This window comes from Pelmatolapia mariae, linkage group LG12 (assembly GCF_036321145.2).
Source record: "Pelmatolapia mariae isolate MD_Pm_ZW linkage group LG12, Pm_UMD_F_2, whole genome shotgun sequence".
NCBI lineage: Eukaryota > Metazoa > Chordata > Actinopteri > Cichliformes > Cichlidae > Pelmatolapia > Pelmatolapia mariae.
The window spans coordinates 30,228,828-30,240,938 of NC_086237.1; the positions used below are offsets into that span (position 1 = coordinate 30,228,828).

General features: G+C 38.8%; 1 protein-coding gene across 3 annotated transcripts in view; it reads right to left on the bottom strand.

Annotated features, from left to right (window-relative positions):
* msh3 (mutS homolog 3 (E. coli)) overlaps positions 1-12,111 on the bottom strand; it is a 53,357-nt gene that overhangs the window by 22,553 nt on the left and 18,693 nt on the right. For all 3 annotated transcript variants that reach the window (XM_063490078.1, XM_063490080.2, XM_063490077.1), the window contains exons 17-20: positions 8,185-8,301; positions 7,844-7,951; positions 5,386-5,500; positions 4,761-4,918 (exon numbers count right to left, since the gene is read on the bottom strand). In XM_063490078.1, coding sequence (XP_063346148.1) covers positions 4,761-4,918; positions 5,386-5,500; positions 7,844-7,951; positions 8,185-8,301 — 498 coding nt within the window. The remainder of the gene's footprint in view (positions 1-4,760; positions 4,919-5,385; positions 5,501-7,843; positions 7,952-8,184; positions 8,302-12,111) is intronic.

The window sequence follows — 12,111 nt, forward strand, 5'->3', positions numbered from 1 at the left end:
AGGTTATTCTCAGGGTTCGCCTTACTATTCTGCTACATGGATTTCTGCAGAATTTAATCCTGTGTGATTTAAACCTTCCAGGTTTTATAGAAAACAAAAGGCCTAACCAGCTCTGTATACCGCCTACAAGATGGCAGGGGCTCTCTGACACTGCAGCACTATTAAAAACTCATAGGAACAAATGAGTCGATGCAGGATACAGCATCTTTCCACAGGATCAACATGTGTACACCCACAAAGGTGCTGATGTTGCACAGAGACCGGTTGGCAGCAAAACACTCGGTGCCGTTTGTGAGGCCTTGTGAGGATGATATCCACATTTCTGGACCCAAAAAAGAAAAATGCAGAAAAGCTGCGCTTTCAGAAGGGAGGGGAGCGTGAGAAAGACTTGTGTAAAACACGGTATAATCACTGCTAGGAGTCCATGGTCGATTAAAGGTCTTTTCAAAATACAGTTTTACATTCAGCTTCCTCTTGCTGTTTCCATAACAACCATGAAGGGATGGATGAATGTGCTCTATAACCTTCAGGACTAAAAACCAACAAAAAAACACACACAGCAGCTGCATACACGAATACACACACATGCATCTGCCAGCCACTTGGAAACAAATGCGCGCGCACACACACGCAGACAGACACACACTCCAGGCTGCTAAAGTCACTCTACCAAAGTCTGCAAAAGAACAAAAACACACACAGATTTAGTGGAGTGGGCAGAAAAATTCAAACAAGACTCTTGTGAGGCAGCACACAGCTTTAAAGCAGTATCCAGATTATTCTCTTTCTCCTCATTGATAATCAATCACCCCGATCAGTTCAGACAGGATATCCCATTAGACACCTACGCACCATCTCATTATCCCCAACCCACAAGTCTGCTTATGTCACTCAAGTAAAACTTTCAAGCTCTGCTCTTGCCTGGCTCGCTTTCACACTCATAAATGCATAATATCTCTCACACACACAAAAGATGAAGCAATTCCCAGTGCTGCACCTATTATGCTTGACACAGGAGTGGGAATTGATTGAGCGTTTATTATAAGACAGATTCTCCTCAGCAACTTAGACTCTCTGACAGAGAGGCCGAGTAGTCCAATTAGAAACTGATAGGACGACAGAGGTTACATAGGAGGTGAGGAGAGGATGGATTATACAATGTGGGTGCGCTTTCCCTGTGGACCTTAATTAGCTCTTAGTTGTATTGTTTGAATCAGGGAGAGTATATTAACCTCCAACCCTGATCAAATACCTCACTAAACACCAGAGGCACACACGGTCAAACACATGCACAGCTCTGTACTAATTTATTATATATAGACCTCCACTGGCTTGGTGTATAGCTCACTCTTCTAAAGCTGACGCTAACTGACCTTTGTTTAAAAGTCTTATCCATAAACAAGCATCATCTGTAACCCAAAACTAGAGCTTTCCTATTTCAGCCCTAAAAATATTTGTTGTGCCTTTCAAATGGGCCCATTATACTTTTCCTTATTTTATTGTCATATACATTACAATGTATTATAGAGGTAGATGCTAATATTAAACATAGCATGAGCTTGACTGATACACCGACACACCCAATATATCAACAGATATAAGCCGTTTGTCAAGATTTTGGCAGGTTTTTAACAACCGATAAATTCTACATTTTAAAAAGTAAAGAAGAGATGGCAGAAACACCCTTCAAGCATGTTATGAGCGCTGCTGTTACAGAGTTTGTCCACCAGAGGGCACTTCACAGTTGGCAACAATGTTTGAAATGCCACAAATAACTTTACAGTAAAGCAGAGTGTAATAAGAGTAGTAGGTGAAATAAGTGCGCCGTCTTATTATCTTTATAATGACTCATAAATAGACAAATAAACAAATGTTAGGAAAATCTGTTTATGTGGTCTAAAAGAAAAAAAAGAACTGGCCAATATTTTGTATTGTACTGGTCTTAAGAATGTTATACCGGTTGTGCTCTATGCACCAGTAACACCTGAGACTGATCTAACTACTTTTAGAGCAACTTCCTTACCTGAAACTGAGCTGACATTTGTCACAAAGGCCCAGTATACGAGACATAACGATTATTTCAAACTCTAAAAAAATTGGCTTTTATTGGTTTTGTTCATTTGTTTTTTTAAGTAAAATGCAAGCCAGTATATAGTTTTAAAAAATTAACTGTAATGATTAAAAAATCTGTAGCATGATTACTGCTGTAAAAGTGCAGAGACCATTGTTAGGTCTAATTGTTGAATGTTGCCATTGTGTTTCTTAAATTTGTACAGTCTTAGTTTACGACCCTTTGGTCAGCAGGAGGTAACACACACACACACACACATTCTTACCTACATACAGAAGTTCACACATATACATATAATGCCTTAGAACCATGTGGGCGTTGCTTTGCTGTGTTTTGTGTGAACTGTCTCTCAATAAAAGCCAGCGAGAGGAGGCCGGATTTGGGGTCATTCGTGATGAGCTAAGATACCAACGAGGCCTCCCTTGCGCAAGTAATCGATCGATCGACTGTCTTGTTTTCTTTCATGATGAATAAGTCTCTAGAACTAGCGGGGTTTGTGGGAACAGACCCAACAACCATGTTATGCATGCAAGTTCGTTCATAGAGCTGCTCGCATGGAAAAAAGTAGAATTGTTACAAAGTCTAGGTTGATCACAGAATATTGCCACAGAACATAAAATATACTGGAGGTGCCTCCTACTTAATACATGTATTGTATCAGTTTGAAACTTCTATGTCACTTTGTTCTTGAGTCATCAGATTTGTAAGATTTTCAGAAAATTTGACCTCACCTGACCCTGAGGTCGTTAAGATTCGAACACGCCCAAGATTTTTAGTTGATACACCTATGACAACAATTTGAAAGCCCTTTGTCGCTTTGTTCTAGAGTTATTGCATTCACAAACTTTGGTGTCCATGTTGTGCACTTGCCATCAGCCTTTTACAGTTGAGGGCTAATAAAATTTATGGTGCACAAGGTATCTAAAAAACAAAAATAAGGGCATTAATCAAACGGCCATCTTTTTTGTTTTTTGTTTTTAGTTCACAGAATGGCAACCTGTACATAAACCACCAGGTGTATCAGTTCAGGTCCTTTTGTCCATTCACCAAATCCATCACTGTGGTAACTGTAAACCCAGGAAATGATAACTAAACTGTCCGCTTACAGATGTAATAACCAGGCAAAATCACCTTGTTAGGCTAATGTGAAACCTAAAAACCCCAGACTGTTTCTCCCAAGGATATAATTAAGAGTGCACATGCACACACACCCAGACACATGCACACTTGCTGTCTCTGGCACCCGCTGGGTTAATACTTAAGAACATTCTTAAAGCCGCAAAAAAGACAATTAGACACATCTGCAAGCCATTAGGTCTAATCACATAGCGCAGCACAGGCAGAATAACGCAGACTGCGATTTGGCCTCTATTTCATTTAAACATGTAGTCAGGACTAAATATTAGACGCAGAGCTTACTGGTACTCTCCTCATAATGAGAATAATCACAGCACAAAAAAGGTCTCCAACAAAACCTATTGCCAAGGGTTTCTACTATACACCGCTGATGGAACAATAGACCCAGCATTGTCATACAACTGTAGTTCATCTTTTCCCCCCTTACACACTTCCTCTTGTGCAGTGAGGAAAAAAATAGGATTAGAAGGGATAAGTGTGATTGTCTGGCCTATGAATAAACTTGACTGTTTCACAGACAATGAAGGTGACACACAGTAGCTCACGTGCTTTTAGGGTAACAGTTCGATTTATTTTTTATTTTTTCTGTCAAGTCGTCTCCACAGTAACCTCTACCTGTTTTGTTTAATTGTACTAACAAAGCATTCAGAAGTGAAACTGTGCTCAGTCAGAGCTTTCAGGATCATTGTCCTAATCTCACTGTCAACAGAGGCAAAGCAAGAACAACCCACTCAAAAAAACACCGCCCTGTAATAGTCTTGTTGTGTGATTTTATATAGCAGACTTGGTATTACACATGTATATTTACTAACCCGCTTTAATGTGCCAGTCTATATGGTTTTTCCATCTTTAACACACTTAGGAGGAAAACAAACATCTATCCACTGATGTCACTGAGATACTGCTTAAACACCCCCCCCCCCAAAAAATCAAGCTGTGTTCATTTTCCTTCAAAGCTGAATCAAATGATTGCTTTTATTCATCTCCTGCTTTTTTATTTTGGTCTTTTAGTAAGACAATAAAATCAGACTGTGACAAAGTTGAAAAGTTAGAAAATTATTTTCAGAAATATTATTTGCCTGTCTGCCATAGACTCTAGTCAGGCTCATTAGATGATTTGCAGAGTGTGAAAAAGTGTGTGAAAAGTGCAAGTTAAACTCTCTCAATAAAACAAAGACATGTTCCCAATGTTGTAATAACAGTATTTCTCTAAAGAAGTTAATAAGTATTCCTATTTGTTGACAATCTTTTCAAAACACAAAGTAACATATTAATGTTTTCCTTTAGTTCTACAGTAGTTTAGATATTATACTCTTGCGCCTTTGTAGATTGACTTGTCTGTAACGTCAGACTCCCAAAATGTGGAAAAAACTAAGACTTTTACTTTCAGCTCCCTTTACTTAGTACCAAGTTGTCAGATTGCAGCCACCTTTAAATTGGCTCACCTTTGGATCCCAACTACACACCTGCAAAGTGACTGTGTCTTATATGACTGTGATGCTACATGGTTGACAAAATATGTCCACAGACAAGTTTTTGCTTGTACTTGTACCTGGTGTAAATGCCATCCAGGATGCCCACACAGGCCGCTGAGGCTGGGACGTATGAGCCCATCTGAGCCATTACACAGATAAGAGCTACCTGGCGAATGTAGGAGCTCTTACCCCCCATATTAGGCCCAGTGATTATCATTGTTCTCCTGCCATCACCCTAAAAGGAGGGAGAGAGAAGAGGATAATAGCTGTGACATAGACAGAAGGCAAACGAGAAGAGAGACAGAAAAAGATATTTGCATGCTGTCCTGCACAGCTGAAGCTGTGGGTGGACTGAAAGCTTGGCTTCTCTTCCTATTGGCTTGTGCTTCTGTTACAAGATTAACCTACACCCACTCCAGCGCTGAGCTAGGAAGCATGTGTGTGTATGCATGTATCTGTGTGGTTTCGTGTAAGTCTATGTGCGTATTCATGTGTAAGACAAAGTCTGTGTGCCTTTGCAGTTTTGTTTCAGCACGCTCTCAGTGCGTTAGCGAGCAGGCAAATGTCTGTGTATGTTTTGGCTTGGCTTTTTTTTTTTCTTCAAAGTTCTCTGAATGAGCCTGTGTGTGTGTGTGTGTGTGTGTGTGTGTGTGTGTGTGTGTGTGTGTGTGTGTGTGTGTGTGTGTGTGTGTGTGTGTGTACCTGTAGTTCAGTGTGGTTGGGCACATACTGGTTGTGCTCTCCCATCAGTAAATCAATAGCAGGATGCCTGCCATCCCTGATCGTAATCTGGTGCTTATTGTCACACACCTCTGGCCTAAAAACAGAACAGTCAGTTAGGCGTGTGAACACACACCCACACCCACACAGAGTGTGAAGATAAATATGTACAGAGTAAATGTTAAGCTGTACTGACAAAGATTTTTTAAGGCAAATTGGTATAATTAAAAATAAAATTAAAAAAAGTAGAATATTGTTACTGTGTAAATATATTCTACTATCTAGGATTGCAATGGAAATCAATACAACACTTAATTATGTTCACTGTATTATTTATTTTAAAAACTATAAATAAAACAAAAATGATCATCATTTGGGAAAACTTGGGAAAATCTGCTTTACCAAGAGTAAAACTGCTTCTTTTCATCATTTATTCAATAGAAAATATCCACATATCCGTGATATGTGGATATTCTTATGTTGAAAGACTGAGTACATTTTGAGCTCAAAAACTAGAATTTTTCCTTTAGCACAAATAACTTCTTGCTGGCTATTTGCATAATTGTCCACCACTCATTGACCTCAGCTGGAAGATGTTTGCATTTTCTTGCATCGACAAATCCTCCCAAAACACTTCAATGTGGATCAAGCCATTTTTTCCCTTCTAGAGGTAGATTAGTGTTCTTAGGGTTATTACAACACTGATATGTTCACTTCCTGTTCAACTTCAGCTCTTGGACAGATGGCCTCTCATTATCTCAAAGCACTTGGAAATTATGCATAATTCATAGCTGAATCAATGACTGCAAGCTGCAGAGTCTGAGACAGTGAAGCAAAACCAAAACATAACATTCAATCTACAGTGCCAAACATATCTCATGTTACAACGACCCTTTATCATTCTTGTTTTCTTCATCTTCCATTCATTAGTTCAGAGCACTTTATTCCAAAAGTCCTGTTGCTTTGCTTATATGTTGATAGTCTAATTGCAGTTTTTCTCTAATGTTATTTCTGGACAGCAAATACTTTTTCCTGGCAGATCTCCCGTGCACATTGCATTTGTCCAGCTTGTGCAGTCCCTCTCTTACACATGCACTCTGACACCAACCAGCTGCAAGAGTTAATTTCCGCTGATTACGTTTTGGGGTTCTTTTTGTATCAAACAGTCTGCTTTTTGGCTCAATTTGCTGGGGCAGCCAGTTCCACAGAAAATCGCTTGCCAGACTCATTGACAACCACATTCTTTACTCTAAATCACCTTAAAGACCTCTTTAGAGCTTGGCATGTTCACTCAACAAACGTTAATAGCACAATTAAGACACAGGGTGCTTTCAGCAGTGCTCTGCTCCATCTAGAAATCCAAGCATTTCAAACAGAAGACATAGTATAAGACTACAACAGCAATGTGAAGTGCATCCTTCTATACGGTCTGAATCTGGCGCTTTACCAAGAATGACATCCGAGCAATCAAGTTGTTCCAAAATGGATGTCACATATGTGGCATGTTCCCTCCAAACAAATGCTCACACATGGAAAAGTAGAGGAGAACTGCCTGTATCAACATCACCCATAGAATAAAAACAAAGAATTGCTATTACAGGTCCTGAAAGGATAACACAGATTGCCCTCAGATGGACGCCACAATCTGACGGAAGAGGAAGATGTTCAGACCAAATAAAATATTGATGAGGACTATGCTAGCAGTGCTACAAAAGATGGGTCTCTGATGGGTACAGGCATAAGATGGGAGGCTGTCACAAGTTGGAGCCTTACGTCCCATATGGAAAGAGAATAACAAACCACACATGGCAGAGATTCCTGTCATTATCACCTAATCTGGAGCCCTGGATTCTGAACTGATGGATGTGAGGCTGCAGACAAATGTGGGAGTGCACTAGTTTTTTCAGTGTGTCTGACGTGCTTTCTTAATTTATTTCTCATTTTCTCGGTTAATAGAGTCTCTTTCAAGTTGGATTAGAGGATTTCTTGGTTGAATGGGTTAAAAAAGCCAACAATATCCACTTTAACACACAAACTGTAACATTTCCAGTCAAAGAAACTAATGACAAGTAGGACATACAGATACAATGGAAAGAGGGCAGGAGGTAGCAGTATATGAGAAGAAGCAATCCTGAAACACAGAAATTTGTAGCACAGCATAAAGGTGTATGTGAGACTGTGTGTGTGTGTGTGTGTGTGTGTGTGTGTGTGTGTGAGGCAAAGAGTGAGTGAGTGGGAGAGATGTTGGAGTTCTGGCAGAGCACACTGCTGAGCGGGGTGCACACACCCACACACAACCTGTCTGAGACTATAGGACACGACACGACCCTGAACCACACACATATACAGTGTATCCCACACATAAAAACACATGCACACACCCAATTTACATAGTCAAACACATGCATCAATATTTATGGTCATCGTGAGAGGACATCACCTGCAATAGTCCCCTTGTTTAGCCACCTCAGCCAATGAAAAGAGACAGTCCATGGTTGCTAGGTGACTAATAGCCCTTTTCATGGTGTGGTAGTGCTCCCCAAACTGACTGTAGAGAGAGAGAAAAAGAGATTTTGAAGTGTTCTGAGTAGACAGCACTGACGGTGTACTTGACTAAAACAGACTAATTCTGGCAGGCTGAGAGCTGTGGAGGCATACCTCTGAACCACAGACTGGCATGTTTTCAGATTTTTTTTCCAGCCGAGTTTATAGTTAGGCTTGTGCGTGCATATGCATTTGTGTGTGTGTGTGTGTGTGTATGCGTGCATGTGTCTGTCATACTCCAGAAAATTGGTCCACTCCCTCTGGCAGTCCAGCATCAGCTGCTCTCGGAGCTGCTGCAGCTTCTTGTAGCGGTCCACCAGGAAAGGAGAGTGATACCTGCTGACTGCCTTGGTGCTGCAGAGGAGACAGGGGTAAAGGTGAAGTACAGAAGGCAAGGCAAAGAATGGACTGAAGTGAAGAATTAAACTACTGTATTTTAGCATATAAGAGGAGTGTAGCATACTAAAAAGAAATTAATTTAAAACCACTTTTACACAAGTGCTGATAACTGCTGGACACCATGTATGTTATTCTGTGCCCCCTTAAAACAAAGAGACAACTTGTTGCATATCTACTTGGGTTATGACCAGATTAAACTTAATACAAAAACATGGAAAATAAATGTAATTTTGTGTTGCAATATGTATTGTGTCTTATCCTGTAATAACACTGTAATGAAAGATCTCTTGATACTACCGCATATTATTCGTTAGCAGGCCACCTGCTAAATCCTAAACTTCACAAATCTACAGTGAGGCTCGACAGTGCTGAGAAAAAGTACTTGCCCCTTTCTTGGTCTCTTTTTTTTGTTTGTTTTCTTGGCAGACTTGTCACACATGTTTCAGATCATCAAATAAATACAAAATGCCATTTTTAAATGATGATTTAATTTATTAATTGAAAAAGGCTATCCAAACCTACCTGGCCCAGTAGCAAAATGTAATTACCCCAAAACTGGTTGTGACACCCCTGAAGGCAAGATCTGCAATCAAGTGTTTGTAATATATCGCATCACTGGGGAGGAATTTTGGCCCACTTTTCTGTGCAGAATTGTTTGAATTCAGCCACACTGAAGGGTTTTTGAGCAGGAAAGGCCTGTTTAAGGTCTAAAAACATTAATGTCAGCCTACACAATTTCACGCAAATTAGATCATCACTGCCAGTAAATGCAGCTATAAGGTTTTTCTACTCTATGATCTTTTCTCATATAGAATACTGTTGCACTAATTGGTCCATGGTAAGTATTACTACTTTAGAACCAGCAGAAACAGCTTAAAGCTTTTCTCCCACCCATTATCGTCTCATACTTCAAAAATACAATAGCTTAAGTTTGAAATTTAAAAAAATAAATAAATGAATACATTTGCTTGTCCTATTTATAAGAACCAACATGGACTTGCTCTACCCTCATTGGATGAGTTCATTAATGTTAAAATTGAATATTAGAATTCTTAACTCTTAATATCAATATTAAGAGTAACCAGAGCCTCTATTACAGGCCTCTTAGACATATAATATGTAGCAATCAGGTGTTAACAGTTAAAGGTAGTGAGATTTGGAATAATATACCAGCTGTAATAAGAGAATTTACAATCTTTCATCACACACATCTCAAATGATGGCTACAGAGAAATCAGATCTGTGATCAGTCATTTTATGCTAATATGTCATATTTGATGCTGTTTGCTTTCATATGTATTTGTTGTCCTGCACTGTTTTATTGTATTGTTCTTTGTACTGTGGATTTTATTGTTGTCATTTTATGTGTTCTTGTCTGATGGGGTGTTTTGTTTGTTTTTTGACTTGCCAGGGACTACAGGAGAAAAGCAGGCCTCTGGCTAATTCTGGAATATTTACAGTGATATGTTTATTAATATACGCTGTCCCTTTTAAATTAATAAATTAAAATGCCAAAGCATCTTAGATTAAAATCCGGACTTTGACAAGCTACTCCAAAATCTTTGTTTTTTAATGTAGCCATTCAGAGGTGGCCTTGCTTGTGTGTTTCAGATCAGTGTTCTTTCTGTCCATAACTCAAGTGGATCACATCAGGGACAAACTGGTGGCTGGATATTCTCCTTCAGGTTTAACATTCTTTTAAAAAATGCTGTGTTAGTTTTAACACAAGATATATAAGGGCAACAAACTTTCAAAAATGTCTGTCTTGTAAGTCCACAGAAAATTTTCCCAAAAGTATGAGGTAACTTCACTTAACATCTCAGCTTTTGATCACTGAATTGTGAAGCCCTAGTGCTGATCTTCTTATTGGTGCCTTGGCTACATTCCCCCGCCTGTTCTTTGATTGGATACCACTCCATCCAGCACCCTCTATTAACCAATTTTTGCTGTTCTTCGCTGGTTATCATCTCTGCCCCAGTGACTTTAGAGTCTGGGATTTCACAGTAGCACAGTTCTCCCCTTTACAAAAGCTTCCACTCCCCTCTGATGAATTTCAAGGGACCCTCAGTCTTTCTGTAAAGGACTATGACATTAACATAACCATTAAGCTCCTTGCAGGTGCTCTTTGCTGATCGTTATTGGCATCCTGCAGATGGCTGAGATTCATAGGTTTACTATTGATAATATTGATCTGTCCACCACTCTACCTTTCTTGAACACCAAGGACCTTTATTATTCCAGCAAAAATTTCATTTTTGCCAATACCATCTGTCTGATCAGACCCTAAAGAATCCATTCAGCTGCAGGACCCTTGAAAATCCTCACATTTATCTTGCAACCTGTTGAAGGACCAGAGGTCTTTGTAAACCACTTACCTACAATATGACAAAGGTTTATAATATGACAATCTAGGAATCTTTGGCTACCACATAATGTTTCAGCCTCTGGGGGCAAAGGTCAGGGATTCAGGGTTTCCCGTGCCATGTTCATGCTGAAAAGCAGTCTTCATAATTGAATTGCCCAATACATACTGAAAATACAACATATCAAATGTTTAAACTCAGAAACTTGATTTGTATTTAGTGATAAATGCTCATTTTGAATGTGACACCAGCAAAATATTTTTTAAAGACTTGGGGGAAGGTCACAAATGAAAACTAGAAATTTTATTTAATGAGCAAAATAAAACAAACACACCCAGTGAACCAACTCAAAATTAATTTAGTTAATTTGCAAATGGTAAGTTACAAAGAGCATCCCAGAGAGGCTGAATGTTTCACAAGTGTGTTAAATTGAGCATAATTTTTCAAAAAACAAAACATTTCATATTTTTTCACTACTCTTAGTTAAAATTGGGCTTTTTGCAAATCAGCGCAACAGTTTGTTTTTTTCTTATTCATATGCTGCTCGAAAAACAAACAAACAAGAAAAAATTGCAGCAGAGTGTAAATCAAACAGATCTTAAACAGGACCCAGGATTTTAAAGGTTAATGCTAATATTTGGTCATTTAAAAATCCCAAAACAAGACACAAAAGACACAAAAATAAACAGAATGCTCTGATTTGTTAAACTGAATTATTTAATTTTTTGTTTATACCCTGTTTGAATCAGCTGATTGTTGTTTGTGGCATTTTAAAGGGTACTGCCAACAGGGAAGCTGCAGTTATTTGCAACGACAAACACTCATAGCATGGTTGAAGTGTGCTTTCCGTCTCTTCTTTACTTTTCAAATTTTCATTTATTGGCCAATATACCATCAGATAATATGAGCCCATCAATACATCAGTCTGGCTCTAATCAGTAGTGCTAAAGTTAAAAAAAAAAAAGTAAGCTCAAATATGCTAACTCCTCAGTAGAGCTAAGGGAAACTTGGTACTTCTTTGTGAGAGTTTGTTACTACAAAGAATCTCTTTTTAACTTTTCATCTGCTTGTGTTTTGGGAGATTGTTCTTATAAAAATGTATATACCAGTAAGAATACAGGGCCAAATTTATTTTATGTGATGTTGATATTGTTCATTCATTCAACATTATATGACTAATTTTTGTATACCAAGTAAGTTTCTTCCAGCTCAGAGCAATCTCCAGACTTAAACTTTCTGAAAGGGTTATGCATGCCTTTGTTACATCTAAACTGGGCTATTGTAATACACTATGTACTGGAGTTAGTCAATCACCTCTTCTGCATTTAGACTTGTGCAGCAGTTGGCTCAGATGTTAGCAGACTTTCACTGGTCTGCTGTGCATCACAGAATCCATTAAATA